This window comes from Zophobas morio, unplaced genomic scaffold (genome assembly GCF_036711695.1).
Source record: "Zophobas morio isolate AGI-343-1 ecotype UQ-CSIRO unplaced genomic scaffold, CSIRO_AGI_Zmor_V1 ptg000008l, whole genome shotgun sequence".
Classification (NCBI taxonomy): Eukaryota; Metazoa; Arthropoda; class Insecta; order Coleoptera; family Tenebrionidae; genus Zophobas; species Zophobas morio.
The window spans coordinates 14780889-14804417 of NW_026972113.1; the positions used below are offsets into that span (position 1 = coordinate 14780889).

A 23529-nucleotide genomic window follows, 5' to 3' on the forward strand; every position below is an offset into this window, starting at 1 on the left:
CAAGACGAAAAATGTGGAAGTCGAAAAAAGCGAAACATCGAAAAATGGGAAAATCGAAGAATCGAAAAACCCAGAAATCGAAACATGGAAATGTTTTTTAAGTTTTTTTATTCATCAAATTTTGATTTCTTGATATCTACCTTTTTTTCGATTTTTCGCCTCTTCAATTTCGTTTTTTAAATCAATTTATCAATTTTTGACGTTTCTAAATTTTCACTTTTTGATTTCTCAATTATAATTGTATTTTCTTCCCAATTCTCGATTTCTCAACTTTTCAGTGATTTGATTTTTCAGTTTTTCAATTCTTCAATTTTTTCATTTTCCGTGTTTTGTTTTTTCACTTTTTTTATTTTTCTACTTTTCGATTTATTGATTTATCGATTTTTCAATTTTTCCACTTTTCGATTTATTGATTTGTCGATTTTTCAATTTTTCGACGTTCAGTTTTGGAATTTTTCAATTTTTTTATTGTTAAATTTTTCTTCCATTCTTCAATTTTTCGATATTTTAGTTTTGGGATTTTGCAATATTTTGATGCTTCAATTATTTGATTTCATGATTTATTACTTTTTCGGTTTTTCAATTTTGTGATATTTTAGTTTTTAAATTTTTAAAATTTTTGATTTTTCGATTTTTCAGTTCTTTATTTTTTGGTTTCTCCTTCTTTTGATTTTTCGACTTCTATGTCTTAGTTTTTTCGGTTTTTCGATTTTTAAAATTTTCAATTTTTCGATTTGCCAAATTTTTTGGTTTTTAAATTTTTCGATTTTCGAATTTTTCAAATTTTCGATTTTCAATTTTTCGATTACTTAGTGAATTTTTCTATATTTCATTTTTGGGATTTTTACATTTTTCGACTCTCCAATCTTTCGATTTTTAAATAATTCAATTTATTTCTCTATTAATTGATCTTCCCATTTCTCGAATTCTCGACTTTTCAAAGATTTGATTTTTCAGTTTTTCAATGCTTCAATTGATCGATTTTCCGGTTCTATTTTTTCAATTGTTTGATTTTTCGACTTTTCGATTTCTTGATTTATCGATTTTTCAATTTTGTGATATTTTAAATTTACGATTTTTAAAATTTTTGATTTCCCGATTTTTTAGTTCTTTGATTTTTAGATTTTTTGACTTCTCGGTTTTTCAATTTTTTGAATTGTCGATTTTGGCCTAATTCGGGAGAAGCTCGTCTCCATTTACTATTTTCAACAAATCATAAGCTTTAAATGTTACTATTAGTTGATTTTTTCTTTAAGATTTTAATATTTTTTAATCTAGTACTCTGGGCCCATAACCTGTTACACTTTCGGTTTTTACTTTTCCTGCTTACACCAAGAAAACAGGAAACATTTCTGTTGTTGCCTTTCTTGGATGGGGGGTTTTAATTATTTCTAGGACCTCGTCTTCGTTGGTTTCTCGTAGTTGTTTGTTTTTTCCCGTTGTGGATAAAAAATTACGAAAAAAAAGTTCCAAAAAGCTTTTGATAACCAATAACAGTACACACAAACTTAAATGAATGAAAGTTGATGATTCGACATGCGAAAGTTCGACTGTAATAAATACAAACAATTTGGACAAAAACAATTTTTTTAAATATTGGAGTGATGGTGGTGCCAGGGGGAAAACCGGAAGCACGACCTTAATTAATAACTGCGCTGTAAACACTAAAAATCGTCAAACCAACAATAAAATTTTATTATTAGCAGAAACCAATTTTCCCGTAAACAATGAGTAAAGCACCGACTCCTAAATGAGGAAGCCGAGGGTGAACGCACTTGTTAAAACCGTCACATCTGCAAAAATATCATAAATTCCATAACCGAAAGTGAGTTCATTTATCCGTTATAAACTCCTACTTCGCACGTGTTTGCATTACCCAATTCCGAATTAGCAAACCTTTTAATTAACGAGAAAAGGAGCGATTTTGTAACGGCCACTAAAGCATACAGTAAACCATAAATTGGAACGAATCGAGTGCGTTTGATTAAATAATCCGGAAAATCAGAAAATTCGTTCACAGAAAAATCCAAAAAAAAAAGCAGATTGGTAAATCTGAAGAGAGATCAATAACATGCGACAGGGTTTGTAACATTTATGGGGAAACGTTGCCAAGTGCGATAAATAATTTGAGCGTATTTACGCTACGACAGCGCAGTCACATTCTAAAATTAGAAAAGTTCTGTTGTGCCTCTATTTTGAAGGAGCTGCATTTGTGTACCGTTGCACCGACCTTTGGTTTTTTCCGACATGCGGGTTATATAATGCAATTAGAGGAGATTAGAGTTGTAATGTGATCAATTGGCTATCCTTGAGACAGCAGGGTCTGCGGAGGGAATCCCAGTTTTTTTTTTGTACTAATCGAGGGGGAAAGGTGGACTATTTGGCACGAGACGGGTTTATGTTTGGGTGCATTGTTTGACGTGTTTACTGTTGTTATTTATCGCCATTTACAATTTGAAAATAAGTAGCCGGCTAGTATTTGTTCTTAAAATAAACCTGACTGCACTCATGCATTACTAACGAAATTTCCACTTAGTGTGTGTTGATTTGAGGATGAACTAAGAGCTGGCACCGGCGAAAGTTGCACTTTTTAGAAGGCAGATTTTTTTCGTACATTTTCTTAATTTGAAGTTGTACGGATTTATATGCGTTTATCGAACAGATGGAGTTGTAAAAGTGAGTGATCATTTGAAACCCGAGTATTATTTCTGTAAATCAGCTTTTTCGTGACCCCTATAGTACGAAGAAATAAATCTCCCGTTTTCGTCTGTCTGTCTGTCCGTCTATCTGTCCGTCTGTCTGTCCGTTTGTCTACCGTCCCGCTTTTTATTAGACACAATCTCCGAAAGTACTTTGCCGATTGTTGTCAAATTTTGTATTCATATTAGGAATATCATGTAGATTGTAAAACTCTAACCAAAATTTGTATAATCACCCGCACCAATAAAATGACGACGTCACTTCAAAATTGTACATAGTAAATGGGTTTTATACAATTTAAGTAACACATGTAGTTTATGACTCCGTATTGAGTTTCGACGTTTATAAATTTTCCATTTTTCGATTTTCCAATTAACGATTTTCTGATTTTCCCATTTCTCGATGTCACGTTTTTAATTTTTAAATTTGTTGATTTTTCGACTTTTTGATTTTTCAATTTGTTTATGTTTTAGTATAATTTTTCCTTCATTCTTCAATTTTGAGATATTTAAAATGTTAGATTTCTCGATTTTTCAGTTTTGCCATATTTTTATTTTTCATTTTTTTAAATTTTTGGTTTTTCGATTTCTCAATTTTTTGATTTTTCAGTTCTTTGATTATTCAATTGTTCCAACTTTTAAATTTCAGATTTTTCAAATTTTTGATGTTTCGATTTCTCTATCTTTCAATTTTTCGATGTTTTAGTTTTGGGATTTTTCAATTTTCTTATTTCTCGATTTATCGAAATTTGAATGTTTCGATTTTTTGAAGATTTATAATTTCTCGATTTTAAAATTTTTCAATTTACCGATATTTTTAAATTTTAAATTCTTCAATTTTTAAGTTTTTAGCTATTCGATTTTGGCCTATTTCGATTTCTCAGTTTTCGACTTTCCGGTTTTTCCATTTCTCTTTTTGAATATTTCGATGTTTCGTTTCTCGGTTTTTCTATTTTTCGACTTTTCGAGTTTCGATTTTTCGCTTATTTACTCAATTTTTTACCGGGATTTTAAAATTTTTCGATTCTTGAAATTTTCAATTTTCAGGTCTTCAGTTTTTGATTTTTCAATTTTTCTGTTTCGGTTTTGGGATTTCTCAATTTTTCGGTTCTTAAATTTTTCCTCCATTTTTCAATGTCTCAATATTGCAGTTTTGGGATTTTGCAATATTTCGATTCTCAAATTTTTCAGTTTCTCCATTTTTTACTTTTTGGATTTTTCAAATTTTCGATATTTAAATTTTTAGATTTTCCGATATTTGTATTTCTCGATTTTTCGGTTTTTCAATTTTTAAAATTTTTAATGATTCGAGTTCTCGATCTTTCGATTTTTTGATGTTTAAATTTTGGGATTTTTCAATTTTTCGGTTTTTAAATTTTTCGATGTTTCAATTTTCCAATTCTCGATTTATCGTTTTTTTTTTAATTTTAAATTTTAAAATTTTTCAGTCTTTATTGGATTTTCGCCTATTTCGATTTCTCAATTTTTCGATTTCCCACCTTTTCCATTTTTCGATTCATGTTTCGTTTCTTGCTTTTTCGATTTTTCGGCTTTTCCAGTTTCAATTTTTCGATTATTTACTCAATTTTTCCATATTTATTTAATTTTTTTCTGGTTTTCCTATTTCTCGACGTTTTAAAGTTTTGATTTTTCATTTTTTCAGTTCAATTTTTCAATTTTTAGGTTTTCCATTTTTTCAATTTTTTGATTTTTCGTCTTTTCGATTTTACAATTTTTCTGTGGATTAGTATTGGGATTTTTTAATTTTTCGGTTCTTTTGTGTTTCCTCCATTTTTAGATTTTTCGATTTTGGATTTCATTTTTTCTGTATTTAAATTTTTAGATTTTTCGGCTTTTCAAGTTTCAATTTTTCGATTATTTAGTCAATTTTTCCATATTTTATTATTGGGATTTTTAAATTTTTCCATTCCTCAAATTTTCGGTTTATGGGTTTTAGTTAATTTTTCGATTTCTCAATTTTCCAGTGTTTCAGTTCTTCAATTTTTTGACTCTTCAATTTTTCGGTTTTTAAATTATTCAATTTATTAATTTTCAACGTTTATAAATTTTCAATTTTTCGATTTTCCAATTTATTTTCGGATTTTCCCATTTCTCGATTTCTCGACTTTTCAATGTTTTGATTTTTCATTTTTTCGGTTCTTCAATTTTTCATTTTTTAGGTCTTCAGTTGTTCAATTTTTGATTTTATTTTTTGATTTTTCAATTTTTCTGTGTTTCAGTTTTGGTATTTCTCAATTTTTCGGTTCTTAAATTTTTCCTCCATTTTTCAATCTTCCAATACATATTGCAGTTTTGGGATTTTCCAATATTTCGATTCCACAATTTTTCAGTTTCTCCATTTTTTACTTCTTCGATTTTTCAATTTTTCGATAATTAAATTTTTAGATTTTTCGATGTTTGGATTTCTCGATTTTTCGGTTTTACAATACATATTTTTATTTTTCAATTTTTAAAATTTTTAATGATTGGATTTCTCGATCTTTGGATTTTTTGATCTTTTAATATTGGTTTTTAAATTTTTAGATGTTTCAATTTCCTTATTTCTAGATTTATCGTTCTTTTGTTAATTTTAAATTTTTCAATTTTTCAGTCTTTACTGAATTTTGGCCTATTTCGATTTCTCAATTTTTCGATTTTCCACCTTTTCCATCTCGATCATTTGATTTTGATGTTTGAATTTCTCGATGTTTCAGTTTCTGAATATTTCAATGTTTCGTTTCTCGCCTTTCCGATTTTTCGGCTTTTCCAGTTTCAATTTTTCGATTATTTACTCAATTTTTCCATATTTTTTTTTCTGGTTTTCCTATTTCTCGATTTCTCGACGTTTTAATGTTTTGATTTTTCATTTTTTTCAGTTTAATTTTTCAATTTTTAGGTTTTCCATTTTTTCAATTTTTTGATTTTTCGTCTTTTCGATTTTTCAATTTTTCTGTGTATTAGTATTGGGATTTCCGTTCTTTTGTTTGTCTTCCATTTTTCAATTTTTCTATTTTACAATTTTGGGATTTTGCAATATTTCGATTCTTCAATTTTTTAATTTCTGGATTTTTTACTTTTTCGATTTTTCAATTTTTCGATATTTTGACGTTTGGATTTTTCGATTTTTAATTTTTTCTGTATTTAAAATTTTAGATTTTTTGATTTTTCGGCTTTTCAAGTTTCAATTTTTCGATTATTTACTCAATTTTTCCATATTTTATTATTGGAATTTTTAAATTTTTCAATTCTTCAAATTTTCTATTTATGGATTTGAGTTTATTTTTCGATTTCTCAATTTTCCAATGTTTCAATTCATCAGTTTTTTAATTTTTTGACTCTTCAGTTTTTCGGGTTTTAAATTATTCAATTTATTAATTTTCAATTTTTCGATTTTCCGATTGATTTTCGGATTTTCCCATTTCTCGATTTCCCGACTTGTGAATGTTTTGATTTTTCATTTTTTTAGTTCTTCAATTTTTCAATTTTCATATTTCCAATTTTTTGATTTTTCGACTTTTCAATTTTTCAATTTTCCTATGTCTCGATTTATCGAGATTTCGATGTTTCGACTTTTTGATAGTTTAATTTCTCGATTTTTCAATTTTCGGATTTCTCGATTCTTCTAATTTAAAATTTTTCAATTTTGGCCTATTTCCACGTCTCAATTTTTCGACTTCCGTCTTTTTGATTTCTCGATTTCTCGATCTTTTGATGTTTGGATTCCTCGATGTTTCAGTTTTTGAATATTTCGATATTTCGTTTCACGGTTTGTTGATTTTTCGGCTTATCGACTTTCAATTTTTCGATTATTTACTCAATTTTTCTATATTTTATTATTGGGATTTTTAAATTTTTCGATTCTTCAAATTTTCGATTTATGGATTTTAGTTCATTTTTCGATTTCTCAATTTTCCAATGTTTCAATTCATCAGTTTTTCAATTCTTTGGCTCTTCAATTTTTCGGATTTGAAATTATTCAATTTATTAATTTTACGTTTATAAGTTTTCAATTTTTCGATTTTCTTATTGATTTTCGGATTTTCCCATTTCTCAATTTCTCGACTTTCCAGGTTTCCAATTTTTTGATTTTACGACTTTTCGATTTTACAATTTTTGTCTGTTTTAGTATTGGGATTTTTAAATTTTTCGGTTCATAAATTTTTCCTTCATTTTTCAATTTTTCAGTATTGCAGTTTTGGGATTTTGCAATAGGCAATATTTCGATTCTTCAATTTTTCATTTTCCCGATTTTTTACTTTTTTGATTTTTCAATTTTTCGATATATAAATTTTTAGATTTTCCGATTTTTTGATGTTTGGAATTCTCGATTTTTCAGTTTTGCGATATTTTAATTTTTCAATTTTAAAATTTTTGGTTTTTCGATTTCCCAATTTTTTGATTTTTCAGTTCTTTGATTATTAAATTTTTCCAATTTTTAAATTTCAGGTTTTTCAAATTTTTGAAGTTTAGATTTCTCGATCTTTCAATTTTTCAATTTTGCGCTTTTTAAATTATCCAATTTATTAATTTTCAACATTTATACGAATAAATTTTCAATTTTTCGATTTTCCAGTTGATTTTCTGATTTTTCCATTTCTCGATTTCCCGACTTTTCAATGTTTTGATTTTTCATTTTTCAAGTTTTCAATTTATTCAATTTTTTGATTTTTCGACTTTTCGATTTCTCGATTTTTTTACTTTTTTGATTTTTCAGTTTTTCGATATTTAAATTTTCAGATTTTTCGATTTTTACTTCCCGAACGTATGCGACGGAATCATGGAATCCATTGGGCAGCTGGCTACTTTCTACTTTTACGTTTTCTCGACCTTTCATAACCCCCATAGTACGAAGAAATAGGTCTCCCGTTTCCGTCCGTCTGTCTGTCTGTCTGTCTGCCGTCCCGGATTTTTATTACACAGATAATCTCCGAAAGTACTGGACCGATTGTTGTCAAATTTTGTATTTATATTAAGAATATCATGTAGTTGGTAAAACGCTAACTAAAAATGTGATGACGACAAAATTATACATAGCAAATTGGCTTTAAATTGTATAAAATAACAGTCCTACACATGTAGTTTATGACTCTGTGTTGAGTTTTTATCCGAAACGTCCAGATTTTTGGGAAAAAAAAAATCAAATTTATAAAACAAAATGTATCTATTTATCAACCTCAAGATTTGGTTATACAAGTGACTCAAAAAAATTAAAGAATGAGTCAATTTATTTTATTGATTAAATCAGGAACGGCTCACTCTATTTTCCCAGAAAATTTTGGGAATACAAGATTGTTAGTTTTCAATTTTTATTTTACACTAATTGAGCTAAGTTAGTGAAATGGAAAGTGAAGGTGGGCGGGGCTAAATTTAGCTTTTTTCTAGTTTTATGACAAACAGTAGACTCGCCCACCCACCCTTTCTTCGTTCCAGTGACCACTCTTAATATTGTTTAGTCCTAGCTTAGCAAGTTTTAGCCCCGCCCACCCGCCCTCTATTTTCTTAGAGGGTATGTCATCTGCCAAAATCAGTCTTATCTTAGCCCCGCCCACACACGATGTTCTCATTTTGACGATTTTATCATTTATCTATCTTCATTTGAGATCCACCTTTCTTTCGGACTAGACAAAATGAATCAGTGAAATGGAGGCAGGGTGGGTGGGTGGGGTGAATATATGTTCTTTGTAAAGTGTGAATGGGAACTAATAGAACGTAGACTGTTAAAAAAAGCGTTGTAATTTTTTTGTTGTACTACATATTTGCTATAATATTTATTTCTGAACAAAAAAATGATAGAACAGGTTGGTGGGCGGCTATAAGTTAAATTGTTTCATATATTATCTTTTATAAGCAAGCAATAGTAACGCCCACCCACCGCTTCTTCATTCCAATTATTAGTTTTAATATTGTTGTCATTTTTTCTTTTTATTATAGATGGTAGAACTGGGGGAAACCATCAGTACTACATACAAGCTGTGATCAAATTTAATGTGGTTGGTTTTAAACATTTTCTGTGGTTTTGTTGGTGTATAATTTATTGTTAATAATATATTTTCAAGTGATTATTGGGTTTTACAGTGAAACAAAACACACTGTATAAGTGTGTAATAATAAAGTTTTCGGGTGCGTTTTGAATTTACATCGGTAATTTTGGCAATCTGTATATAAATCCGCAGACAAAAGAAAGTCGTTTTGTCGTTAACCACGAAATGTCAAAATACGTCAAGTCCGTGTCGCGTTAATAAATTTCAGTAAATTTGCGCAAATTTATAATTACCTGTGCCGAAATTAGCCCCTTGCACTTTCTAACTTTCAGCAACAAATAACTCAAACGTCAAATTTTGGAAATGTCAGTTACCCAATCAGTGTTGCCACACTAGCCAGGTGCCTTTTTCAAACCGGTAAGTAAAAAATCAAAAACTGCCGGCCATCCCAAACCACTTGTCCCGCCATCCACCACCTGCCCATGCCCCATCTGCCGTCCCATCGCCCGAAATAACCCAGCAAATGTCACATCGCCTTCCAAATCGAGAGCCGGTCTCATCCCACTCCCTCTGGCTCGTGGGTGTTTTTTTGGCAAAAAGCAGGGCCGTATTTCCATCATTCCATCATTAGCATAATTCAAGGCACTGCCGGTGCAGCTGTACCGAAACTTCGACCTTTCACCGGCAGCGGCCCAGCGATTTCGTCCCAGTGGTCCGGCCACAGGCGTCGAAAAATCAACCCATCACCTTTACCCCGTCGGGGCGCCTTATCACCTCTGTGCCTCTTATCTCCGATGAAAAAATCATGGAATTCCGTTGGCATTAGTGACAGTTATCGGCACGGTTTGTTTGGCTGGCTGCCCTGCTTCCCCCACCATGCCAGTATGCAGTATGGCGTCTCTCCCGTGGCAGTTGTGTTTTGGTGGTCGGAGAAAATCAGCCTTCCGTACTTAGTTCGGGTGGAAATCCGCCGAAATCCCGTTCCAGACGAGAATTTAGTTTAAGTGGATGTGAATGTGCACGTTTTCGGGTTGTTTGAGGATATTGTGTGTGTGAACAATATGTGCTTTTGACAGCCCGCTGCGTCCCTGGATTTCTCTACGAGTAGAAAGTATATCAGTCATTTTTAGAATAGGCCATTGTTTGCGACAGCAGTGTGCAATAATAACCCATTTTTGAATCGAGATGGGCGCCGGGGGGATAAGTCAAGCCCGCCAAAGGGCACACCCATCTGGACGTGTTGACAGGGTTTGGGGGCAGAGAGAGTGTGGTGACGCGATTTTCAATCATTTAGCACAATTTATACAAAAATCGACATTTTTGTACTTCATTGTTGCTCAATTACATCGAGATTAGCGATAGCTAAATGACTAACCCCGTTTTCCAATCACAAAGTTTTAGATTTTTGGTTAAGGACGAATTGCAAGTGTCTTTTTGTTTACAAGCAACTTTATCACGTGATCAGACTCAATATTTCGAGTGCTCAAGACAACAACTCAGGTTCAAGGATCTAGCTGTCAGTGTTTTTTAAGATAACGTATTGAGGGTGAAAGTTTGCCCACTCCGGCTAACATAGTTCAACAGTTTGGATAAAAAATGCGTGTGAATCCCTATGATTGTCGGTATTTTTTACAGCTATCAGTTGAATGGTTTTTAAATGACGGCGTCATCACATATTGTGACAGTTTGTACCGTAACAAACAAACCATGTTTAACACATATCTGCTAGAAGATTGTGGTTTTAGTATTACAGATGGGTTAATCAAAAACGAATAATCCACCCCAACCGCAATTTACATTTATGTTAAATTGATTAAATTGGCCGAACATGTTTATATTCGGAAAAATTTATCATCACTAGGAAATATCGAGAGTTTTTACATATTTTTGCATATGTATTATGTGATAAAGTCCAATTTTCGGTGGAGCGTGAAACAAGATGAAAGAAGAATAACAAACAAACATTTTCTGACATAATATCTAAAAATCCACCCAATTACATTTACATTAGACTCGCATTCTAATTGGCCGATCTGTTTTATCACTGTAGAGTTGGTATTCAGGTAAATGTGTAAATCATTATATAATATGTATAAATTAATTTCTGCATATGTATTATGTGGTAAGGTATTTTTCGTCTGTACTAAGAATTTAGTTATATAAAAAAAATTGCTCAATGCTACCGTCCTGTCGAAACTAGTAACCAGTCGAGTAGAATTTATTTTCAAAAGGAAAAATTGGAATTTCGTCGCATTGTCCATTACAATAACACCATGGTGTAAATTTGTAAAAATTCGAGATTTAGAACTGTGGGTTTAATTTTACAATAGCCATCTTAAAGAATACGGGAAACAATACTTTTGCGATAAGTTTTTTGTAGGCCATTTTTCAAAGGCGTTGGAGGTCGTCGTATCGTGCTCATCAATTGTTTCACACATGAAAGGTTATGATGACTTCATATTCTCCATATTGTTGAATACGAATTTTTTGTGGGTAATATTTCTTCCAGTAAAATATGTTTCCGGTTCCATGTGTGTGTCGTCTGTTGTATTCTGGATAAAGTTTTTTAATTTCTCTAAAATCCCAAGGGTACACTAACGTTGACAATTTTATTATATGTATTAAAATTACTAGGGAATTCTCTAATCGAAAGTATACAAAACTCACTTGACATACACCTTGTAAAACTTTTACGACTAAAATGTATAATATATTAAGGCTGCTACTACGTTGCGAGCGTGAAACATCCTTAAGCTCCTTCATAATCTACGTTGAAATGATTAAATAAAACCCCCGTTGAATAATAGTCGAAAAATTCACCAAACCACACTATTTTAAGATAACTGTATCAGTAGTTTCCAGAATAGCCCATTGTTTCACATCGTGTGTAACTCCAATAATAACTTAATCAATCCAAGGTCGGTGTTTAAGTAGGACTGCGGTGGGCAAAGGGCACACCCATTAGCTTTCGCAGTACCTTGGGACCACCTTTAAATAAAGCGCGTGTTCGATTTCGTTCAGCCCATCAGCTTGACCCCAAATTTCGTTTATTTACAAACGGATCAGAAATTCCGCACATTTTTCACTTAATTATCTCTTAATTATTGCCAGACTAAACTAGAGGAGCAACGACAGAGTTACGATGAGTAACCCAGTTTTTTAATTATGTTCGTGTTTATTATGAAGATCGTCAAAACAGTGGCGTTGAAAATGTTCAAGGGTTCAAAGATCTGGCGGGCGGTTTTTTGGGGTGACGTTGTATTATTGATAAATTATTCACGGGTGATTTATCCATTTGTGCGGAGATTATTTCATTGAGAAAAAATGTATAGATGTATTATTCATGTGAATCCCAAGAATCGCTATCAATTGATAAAGAATGACATCAGATACCGTAAGTGCGGGTCAATTTTCATTAAATTGGACATTTCCCAATTGGCAACAAGACTCAAATATGATACACGAAGTTTTCCATGAGTGTTTGTTAATTGAAATTAGTTGCATGCGATGACTGTGTTTATTTTCAAAGCTAATAAAACATTTTTTGAGGGGAAACGATGCAAAAATGCGCCTTTACATGCACTGGGTATTGATTAATTTCTTGCCTGCAATCACAAAAATAAAAATTATTACAGTTTGATGAATCATGAGTAATCTCAGATAAATGCGAGAGGCCAGATCAATACGGGATGCTCGTTGCAACCTTGGTGACGTCATCAGCTTGAGTCGTGACGTCAAGTGCATGTTTTTTAATGGAATGACGATTTACCTTACTCCTATTTTTTTAAATGATGCAGATTTGCTGTATTGTGGTCGAAAGTGTTCAATAATTCATTAGCGATTTAACCTATTTTTTAAAAAAGCGTGTCGTTCATTATTCACGTAAATCCCAATAATCGTTACTTTTTGCCGCAATCAGTGGAAAAGTGGATTTTAAACTGTCTGGGTCGTTAATTATATAACGAGATTAGATTCCGTAAGTCGGGGTTCGTTCGTCCAATTTGGTCATTTCTTCGGAAACTTTTTCTTTTGTTTTGTTTTATCTTTATCTGTATTTAAAATAACGTCGAATGTGTGATTATTTTGAAGCACGTACCACTCACTGAAACAATAGCCAATTACATTGATTGTAAAAAGCATGAAGTTTTTAAGAATTTTCCCAGAAAGTGTACAACAATGGTATTTTGAACGAGTTTATGTTGATTCGCGTGTTTATGTGTAGATTTAGATGCAATTTACAAGACCGGTTTTTTGTGTTGACGTCATCAATCTTCTGCGGTGGGTGAATGAACGAAATAATACTGAAATGACAAAATAATTCATAAAAAGTCAAACTTTTAATAAAATTCTATAAAATGTAAATATTTGTGTTTTACAAGGTTGTGTGGCATTATAGTCAATGTAATCGATTTTTTTGTGTCTTGTTTATTCACTCTATGTTGTTTTGGAGGTTATCAACCTTGAGTGGTGATTGATAACTTCGATGAAGTCGACAACATCGCGTTCTGGATAATGTCCAGTTTCACGTGGTGGGGATTAAAATAAAACAAGTGAAGGTCTTTTTATTCTGGTGTTACAAACATCGGCAATGACACTTTTATTAAATATAATACAAAAAGAAATCAAGTAATAAACAAAATTGTGGAATAAATAAAATAAAGAAAGATAAAAACAACCTTTTGAAAAATTCTTAAGAACAACAATATCGGGTATTTTTTTTGGTTTCTGATCTTGTTACCTGAGAATTTGTTGACAGTTAGATTATGTTATGTTAAAAAAGATTAAACCTTTGTTTAAAATGATTTATTTATGATAACATATTTAATTGGATTTACAATTGCTGGAAGTGTTGGTTGAAAATTCGAAAAATCAAAAAATGGAAAAATTGCAAACCATTGAGGAATCGCAAAATTAAAATTCGAGAAACAGAAAAATCGAAAATTTGAAAACACCAAAGAAAGAATCGAGAAACTGTAAAATTAAAAAAAAAGATTAAACGAAGATTTGAAAATTGTAAAGCGCAGAATTGAAAAATGGAAATATTGAAATTACAAAATATTAAAATATCCAAAAATGGCTAAATCTATAAATTAAAAATTGTGAAACTGAAAAATTGTAGAAATGAACAACTAAAGAGACAAAAAATTGTATAAACGAAAAATTAAAAGATCGAAAAATCGAAGAAACGAAATTGTGAAACCAAAAAATTGAAAATTCAAAAAATCAAAAAATGGAAAGATCGAGAAATCAAAATTCGGGAAACAGAAAAATCGAAAATTTGAAAACACCAAAAATTAAAATCGGTCTGTACAAATTGAAAAATCTAAAAATGGGGAAACGTAAAATCAAAAATTGAGAAACTGAAAAATTGAAAAATCTAAAAATTAGATAAATGAAAATTGAAGCAATGAAGAATTGTAGAAACGAAAAATCGATAAATAAATGATCGAGAAACTGTAAAATTGGAAAACAAAGATTAAACGAAAACTTGAAAAATCGAAAACTTGAACAAGCAAAAATTGAAGAGATGAAAATTGAAAATACGAAAAATTAAAACATCTAAAAATGGATAAATCAATAAATTAAAAATTGAGAAACTGAAAAATTTCGTCTGACGAAAAATTACAAATTGAAAAATTGAAAGATCGAAGAATTAAAATTCGAGAAACAGAAAAATCGAAAATTTGAAAACACCAAAGAAAGAATCGAGAAACTGTAAAATTAAAAAAAATGATTAAACGAAGATTTGAAAATTGTAAAGAGCAGAATTGAAAAATGGAAATATTGAAAATGCAAAATATTAAAATATCCAAAAATGGCTAAATCGATAAATTAAAAATTATGAAACTGAAAAATTGTAGAAATGAACAACCAAAGAGACAACAAATTGTGTAAACGAAAAATTGAAAAATCGAAAAATCGAAGAAACGAAATTGTGAAACCGAAAAATTGAAAATTCGAAAAATCATAAAATGGAAAAATCGCAAAATCAAAATTCGAGAAACAGAAAAATCGAAAATTTGAAAACACCAAAAATTAAAATAGGTGTGTAAAAACTGAAAAATCTAAAAATGGGGAAACGTAAAATCAAAAATTGAAAAATCTAAAAATTAGATAAATAAAAAATTTTAAAAACGAAAAATTGAAGCAATGAAGAATTGTAGAAACGAAAAATCGATAAATAAATGATCGAGAAACTGTAAAATTGGAAAACAAAGATTAAACGAAGATTTGAAAAATCGAAAACTTGAACAAGCAAACATTGAAGAGATGAAAATTGAAAATACGAAAAATTAAAACATCTAAAAATGGATAAATCAATAAATTAAAAATTGAGAAACTGAAAATTTTCGTCTGACGAAAAATTACAAATTGAAAAATTGAAAGATCGAAGAATTAACATTCGAGAAACAGAAAAATCGAAAATTTGAAAACACCAAAGAAAGAATCGAGAAACTGTAAAATAAAAAAAATGATTAAACGAAGATTTGAACATTGTAAAGCGCAGAATTGAAAAATGAAAATATTGAAAACACTAAATATTAAAATATCCAAAAATGGCTAAATCTATAAATTAAAAATTGTGAAACTGAAAACTTGTAGAAATGAAAAACCAAAGAGACAAAAAATTGTATAAACGAAAAATTAAAAGATCGAAAAATCGAAGAAACATAATTGTGAAACCGAAAAATTGAAAATTCGAAAAATCATAAAATGGAAAAATCGCAAAATCAAAATTCGGGAAACAGAAAAATCTAAAATTTGAAAACACCAAAAATTAAAATAGGTGTGTAAAAATTGAAAAATCTAAAAATGGGGAAACGTAAAATCAAAAATTGAGAAACTGAAAAATTGAAAAATCTAAAAATTAGATAAATAAAAAATTGAAGAGACGCAAAATTGAAGCAATGAAGAATTGTAGAAACGAAAAATCGATAAATAAATGATCGAGAAACTGTAAAATTGGAAAACAACGATTAAACGAAGATTTGAAAAATCGAAAACTTGAACAAGCAAGAATTGAAGAGATGAAAATTGAAAATACGAAAAATTAAAACATCTAAAAATGGATAAATCAATAAATTAAAAATTGAGAAACCGAAAAATTTCGTCTGACGAAAAATTACAAATTGAAAAATTGAAAGATTGAAGAATTAAAATTCGAGAAACAGAAAAATCGAAAATTTGAAAACACCAAAGAAAAAATCGAGAAACTGTAAAATTAAAAAAAATGATTAAACGAAGATTTGAAAATTGTAAAGCGCAGAATTGAAAAATGGAAATATTGTAAATCAAAAAATTGCAGATTTGAAAAATTGAAAAATCGAAAAATTAAAACTCGAGAAACTGAAAAATTGAAAACCCAGATATTAAAGTATCAAAAAATGGCTAAATCGATAAATTAAAAATTGTGAAACTGTAAAATTGTAGAAATGAACAACCAAAGAGACAACAAATTGTATAAACGAAAAATTGAAAAATCGAAAAATCGAAGAAACGAAATTGTGAAACCGAAAAATTGAAAATTCGAAAAATCATAAAATTGAAAAATCGCAAAATAAAAATTCGGGAAGCAGGAAAATCGAAAATTTGAAAACACCAAAAATTAAAATAGGTGTGTAAAAATTGAAAAATCTAAAAATGGGGAAACGTAAAATCAAAAATTGAAAAATCTAAAAATTAGATAAATAAAAAATTGAAAAACGAAAAATTGAAGCAATGAAGAATTGTAGAAACGAAAAATCTATAAATAATTAATCGAGAAACTGTAAAATTGTAAAAAAAAGGTTAAACGAAGATTTGAAAAATCGAAAACTTGAACAAGCAAAAATTGAAGAGATGAAAATTGAAAATACGAAAAATTAAAACATCTAAAAATGGATAAATCAATAAATTAAAAATTGAGAAACTGAAAAATTTCGTCTGGCGAAAAATTACAAATTGAAAAATTGAAAGATCGAAGAATTAAAATTCGAGAAACAGAAAAATCGAAAATTTGAAAACACCAAAGAAAGAATCGAGAAACTGTAAAATTAAAAAAAATTATTAAAGGAAGATTTGAAAATTATAAAGCGCAGAATTGAAAAATGGAAATATTGTAAATCAAAAAATTGCAACGTTGAAAAATTGAAAAATCGAAAAATTAAAACTCGAGAAACTGAAAAATTGAAAACACAAAATATTAAAGTACCAAAAAATGGCTAAATCGATAAATTAAAAATTGTGAAACTGAAAAATTGTAGAAATGAACAACCAAATAAACAAAAAATTGTATAAACGAAAAATTGAAAGATCGAAAAATCGAAGAAACTAAATTGTGCAACCGAAAAATTGAAAATTCGAAAAATCATAAAATGGAAAAATCGCAAAATCAAAATTCGAGAAACAGAAAAATCGAAAATTTGAAAACGCAAAAAATTAAAATAAAAAATTGAAAAATCTAAAAATTAGATAAATAAAAAATTGAAAAACGAAAAATTGAAGCAATGAAGAATTGTAGAAACGAAAAATCGATAAATAATTAATCGAGAAACTGTAAAATTGGAAAACAAAGATTAAACGAAGATTTGAAAAATCGAAAACTTGAATAAGCAAAAATTGAAGAGCTGAAAATTGACAATACGAAAAATTAAAACATCTAAAAATGGATAAATCAATAAATTAAAAATTGAGAAACTGAAAAATTGCGTCTGTTTGACGAAAAATTACAAATCGAAAAATTGAAGAAACGAAATTGTGAAACCGAAAAATTGAAAATTCGAAAAATCATAAAATGGAAAAATTGCAAACTGAAACATTGAGGAATCGAAAAATTGAAAAATCGCAAAATTAAAATTCGATAAACAGAAAAATCGAAAATTTGACAACACCAAAGATTAAAATAGGTGTGTAAAAATTGAAAAATCTAAAATGGGGAAACGTAAAATCAAAAATTGAAAAACGGAAAAACTGAAAAATTGAAAAATGTAAAAATTAGATAAATGACAAATAGAAGAATCTAAAAATCGAATCAATGAAGAATTGTAGAAACGAAACGTTGAAATATCGGAATTCAAATTTGTATCTAAAAATTGAGGAAGCGAAAAATCAATAATAAAGAATCGAGAAGCAGGAAATCGAAAAAGGGTAAAATTGAAAAAACGTAATTGTAAAACCGAAATATCGTAAAATAAAAATAGTTTTAATCAAGTATCTAACAATTGAAACAATGATGAATTATAGAAACGAAAAATTGAAATATCGATAAATAAAAATATGCATCTAAAAATTGAAACATTGTAAAGTTGAAAAATTGCAACTCGAATAATTGAAAAAACGTAAAAATTACTAATCGAAAAATTAAAATATGTATTTCAAAATGAAAAATCTAAAACTAAACCAAACTGAAAAACTAAAAATGTAGTCATCGTGAAATTAAAAAGTTGAGAAGCTGAAAAATTGTAAAATTGAAAGACCTAAAACTTCAAAAGAATGGAAAATTGAAATATCGATAAATTAAAATATCTAAAGACTAAAACATTGTAAAGTCGAAAAATTAAAAATCGCGAAACCGAAAAATTTTCATTCTCTTGTATGATTCTCACTTGTAGGTCTTCAGTTGTATCTATTGATTGTTCAAAATAGTGTTTTTCAAAATCGGGAACAAGAAATAACCTAGAGGTGTTAAATCAGGTGATCGAGGTGGGTAGATGGTTTGTGTGGGAAAGTTGAAACTTACTTGATCTGTATGAGCTGTTGCACCGTCATGCTGAAAATATGTACTATTCTGCAATTCTTCAAGATCGAGTGGTCAATAAATTCTTGCAGCATGTTCTGGTATCTCGTGACTGCTGATTATTTCCTTTGGTGAGATCTCTGTGCTATTCTTACCTTGTTCTGATATTTTGGAAATTTACAAAAAAAAATCCGAATACATATTTGAAAATTAAATTCTCCTTTTGAAGTGGTCTGTATTTATATTTATAACGTAATTTGGTCAGCGATAACTAGATCACAAAAAAAACAGTGAAAACTAAAGGGTTACGTCAAGGAGGCATTGCAAGCCCGGTGTTATTCACAACATTCATAAATGATATTAGGATATTACAAAGCGGTACATAATTAAAGTGAAAAACTCCACATAGATTAGGGATCTTCAAACACCAGAAACACGTCGGGTGCCCTTGCTAATGATACAGTTAACTTCCATAAATCAATATAGCCAACAAAAAAAAGCAGCGGAAGTATACTGTAAATAATAAGAGTCAATTATTAACAGCAAAAAATATCAAAAATACTTTGCGTAAAAAACGCCATTAAAAAACAAAGTAAAAGGAAGAGGACAAAACGATAATGGAAAAAGTTTGTCTTCAATTTATTTACACACAATCAACATTAATTTCGTAGATAAGTATATTTACAACTGTTACAAAATAACGCTTAAAATTGAAGTACTTCCAAAATTGTCATGGAAAGTTGAAAAATAAAATCAGTTTAGTTGGGAAAAAGTATCTGCGCATGTGAGATTTGTTCTCTAATCTCTTGTGGACGATGACTTCGTTTGGTATCACAAAAGCAACAAAATTTTGGTCCTTTCAGATAACGGTAGCTTCTGCATTCGAAAAGTCATACATAGATAAGTTTAAATAGAAACGTATTGTAGTTTTGAAATTGTTTGATAATAACGAGTTTTATAAATATGTATTTCAATAACAATAACTCGTTTATACTATATCATTAGGCCGCGTTTACGGTATATACTACGTTGAAAGGTTTCCCAAGAAAATCAATGAAACGTGCTTTCAAGGAATCATTAAGGAATGCATAATTAACTACGTAAGAGAAATCATTTCATTTGTAACTATCACTCGGAAATATGACGTCACATTTACCAGTGCTTATCATCCTCCCCAGAGCGTCACGTCGGATACTAAACAGATAACAAAAGCTTTGTACATTTAATTAAATTAAGACAAAACCACACCAAATGTCGTAAATCTCTCAAGATTGTTAAAATCAAGCCCAGACAGCACGATAACAAATGTGCCGAATAATTAACTCTCTTAATTAAGGCGATTACGACTATACTTTCAGATCTCGGCGAAGGCCGAATCGCACACTGCTGCAGTCATCGCGTCTCATAAAATCTCCCTTGCAAAAAATCTCAATCAGTAGCAGATGTTTTTAAAAAAACATCTGTCCCGTTCGTTTTATCGTTGTTTTGTGTTTCGATCATGCATAAACCCTCCGATCCTCAAATAAATTGAATTTTTTTCCAGGTAGCTCCACAGACTGTGATACGCGAAATAGGAACAGGATGGAATGACGTAATTTAGGCACAAGATGAGCGAAGTACAGCCGAGCGTGGCCCATATGAAGCGGCCGAAGTTCGTGGGCTGCAAGGACAGCGTTCCGTCGGTGCACGGACGGCCCAACAACAACCTGAACAACAAAATACGACTAAGCAATCACCAGAGGAACCTGAGTTTAGATTTTAGGTAAATGAAGCGAGAAAGCGAATTCAAATTTGTGCGCGAAATGAAAACTAGTGGGTGCGCGCGCGACGGGATGATGACGTTACCGAAAAAAACGAGTCCGCAAACAAATCTTAAATATACCAATTTTTTTTTTTATCACTTTAAATATGAGTGAATATTTTTCGAAACATTTTGGTCAAGTTTTATGCACAGAACAAATTTGATTTTTATTAATACTAACTTTAAACATATTTTTTTGGAGACATATCAAGAAAACAAAAACATGCGCGCCAACTACAGATTTTAAAATCGTCCTCGGAACTGAAATACGTACTTGGAATGATTATTGCGGTACAGGAAGTGGCGGAAGGGACGTTTCTGCACTCGCGGAGAATTAATCATCAATGAGGAATGGATGAGGAGAGCTCTTACATTCATAATAATCCACTCTATCGAAGCCATTTAGTAAATTGAGCTATGTCGTGGGTCAGGGAGATTATAATTGCTGTCCACAGATAACTCGCATTGAGGAATTCTTTAGCTATGAGTAATCGTTGCGTTCTAGTTGCGTGTGTGTATTATGAAAGGAAAAATGTCGCACTGGTGTGGAACAGCTGGAGGTTTTTTGGGTTGCGGAAAGGTCAAAAAGCGAGTAATTTGGTGCTTGATAACAAATGAGAGTAATTTGTAAGCTGGAATGGGTGTGTTGTGTGAGGAAGGATTGAGTAAATTAGCAAACTAGGTTGCTGGAGCGATGTTGGGTCTGGGCTTGTTAATATTTATAACGGTGGATCTTCCGAGTTTCACTAAGCAAAATGTTGCTGGTTTGGGGTGTTTGGTTACATCATGGTGATTGTTAGCGGAGAAATGGTTTATTAAAGCTGGCGTTTCGGAGAAACTAAGTTGCGGATTTGCGCTGTGCATGTTTAAGGTTATTGCAATTATCGTAGATATATTTGGAGCTGATTTCATTTTAGCTAGAGAGGTGCATTTGTTATTCGCGTTAATGTCAAAGTTAATTGTGGGTTCGGGCAAAATTTTGCACTGATTGGTAAATGACGAGATAAAACTAAGTTGAAAACTGACCCGTCAAAATTTTCAAAATTTTTTTAAATAATTTCAAGGATGCTTTTACTATTACCATGTGGATAAAACCATGGAAAGATCTAAGATTCATGTTTTGCTTGTCAAAATATAAACAGTTCATCGACTAAATTCGAAAATTCGGAAAATTATTTTTAATTGCAAAATTTTTAGTTTTCTGGATCTGCTAGAAATTTAAATTTTTCAGTAGTAAAAAAGCCTCACACCACAAACTTAACTAAAAATCTTAAAAGTAGAACCAAGTGAATTCTTCTGTCTTTCCAAAATTTGTCATTTTTTTTTTAAATGATCCGAGGATTATTTTTATTATTTTTTTTAATTTGTTTAATAAAAAATCTACAATTAAATTGTTTCTTCACAAGATCTAGTGAGGTTTTATCGATATATTATTCGGGAGTTTTTAGATTTTAAGTTCATCAACATTTTTGATGGATAAAAATTGTTCAATAATTGAAAAGTAGTAGGAAAGAAAGGATCAATAAAGCTCAAGTACAGTGAACTCAAAAACTTATTATTTGTGGGTATAAATTCGATTTATATCGAGATCCAAGTGTAATTTGCCGGTTTTCAAGAAACACAAAATTTTCCTAAAACACAGTGAAAGTTTAGATTTTGTAAAAATGAAAAACTGGTTTTATTATTTAATACAATCTAATTAACAAGATAATATAATATTTTACAAAAATACAAACGCTTGATTGGCTAAATTCAACAAAATAACCTCTCAAAAGGCTGAAAAGATGAGCAAAGACACAACTTAATTTTGTCAATAAAAATTGTGCAAAATGTTTACACTAATAAAAAAAAACACAAAATGACTGTATTAGAGAAGCCTCATACTATTATTAACTCAAAAACTTTACTAAAGTTGATCAAGTGGATTTTTGTAATTTTCTAAAAATCGTCAAACTTTTCCAGAATCGAAAGATCCTTCCGTCCTCTATCCTTTCTTTGCCCTTCATCCTCCGTCCTTTATCTTTCGTCCTTTATCTTTCGTCCTTTATCTTTCGTCCTTTATCTTTCGTCCTTTATAATTTGTCCTTGGTTCGTGGTCCTTTGGTCCTTCGTCCTTCGTCCTAGATTCTTCGCTTCATTCTTCGTCCTTTATCCTTGGTCATTGGCCCTTGTTCCTTGCTCCTTGATTCTTCGCTTCATCGTGCGTCCTTTATCCTTCGTCCTTGATACTTCTTCCTTGATTTTTCGTCCTTTCGAAAATTCGAAAATCTAAAAACGAAAAGTCAAAAATTCAAAGGTCGAGATTTTGAAAAATCCAAGAATCGAAATATAGAAAAAAAATCGAAAAGTAAAAAAAAATTAAAATCGAAACACTGGAGAATTGAATTGAAATTTTGAGAAACTGAGAAGTCTAAAAGTCAAAAATAAATCGAAAATTCGAGAAGTCAAATAATCGAATAGTAAACTAATTGGCAAATCGAAAAAATGAAAAATGGAAAAACTGAAAATCGGAAAATAAAAAAATTGAAAATTCGGTTATCGAAAAGTAAAAAAAAATTAAAAATATAAAAACTGAAAAATTGAAAAGTCGAAAATTTGAAAAATCGAAATCTTGAAAAATGAAAACTTGAGAAATCAAAAAGTTGAGAGTCGAGAAATCAACAACTCTAAAAATCAATGAAGGAAATTCCCAAAATTGAAGAGCCACGAAAAAACAGAAATCGAAAAACCGAGAGGTCGAAAATTTGAAATATTAAAAAATGAAGAAAAATTGCAGAAGGAATCGATAAATCTAAAATTTAAAAAATCGAAAAATTGAGAATCCGCAAACTGAAACATCAATATATGTATTTGGAAAATCAAAAAAACGAGAAATCGGATTATTGAAATTGAAAAATTTGAATTTAAAAAAAACTGAAAAATTTTGAAAAATCGAAAAGTATGAAAATCAAAAAACTGAAAAATTAAAAAACCGACAATTTAAAAAAAAAAGGACCAAAAAACCATCATACCGAAGTATAGTTGACTCAAAAACTTGATCTGATTTTTCTAATTTTCGAAAATTCGTCATTTTTTTTAATGGAAATTCGAGATTTAGTTTAATTTGCTGGTTTTCGAGAAACAAAATTTTCGAAAAACACAGTGGAAGTCAGGATTTTGTATAAAATTAACAAAAATATTCTGCAATAAAAATCATTAAAAATGTTTCTTTTTTTCTTCGTCTGGACACTTTTGTCCCTACACTTTTAAACGTGCGTGAAAAATTTTGCATTTGAAAGTTTCTTCTTCAAATAAAACTTGATATTCAAGTAGGAATTACAATATTTCACAAAA

The 23529-nt window shown here is 30.0% G+C and overlaps 1 protein-coding gene across 2 annotated transcripts in view; it reads left to right on the forward strand.

Moving 5' to 3' along the window:
- Positions 1 to 8934: 8934 nt before the first annotated feature.
- Positions 8935 to 23529, forward strand: part of LOC135125448 (phosphatidylinositol 4-kinase beta-like) — a 48524-nt gene continuing 33929 nt past the window's right edge. The window contains exons 1-2 of one of the 2 annotated variants that reach the window (XM_064051084.1): positions 8935 to 9097; positions 19939 to 20157. In XM_064051084.1, coding sequence (XP_063907154.1) covers positions 20003 to 20157 — 155 coding nt within the window. In that variant the 5' untranslated portion in view covers positions 8935 to 9097; positions 19939 to 20002. Of the gene's footprint in view, positions 9098 to 9548; positions 9792 to 19938; positions 20158 to 23529 lie in introns of those variants that run through there. The other variant, XM_064051083.1, reaches the window with a different exon arrangement.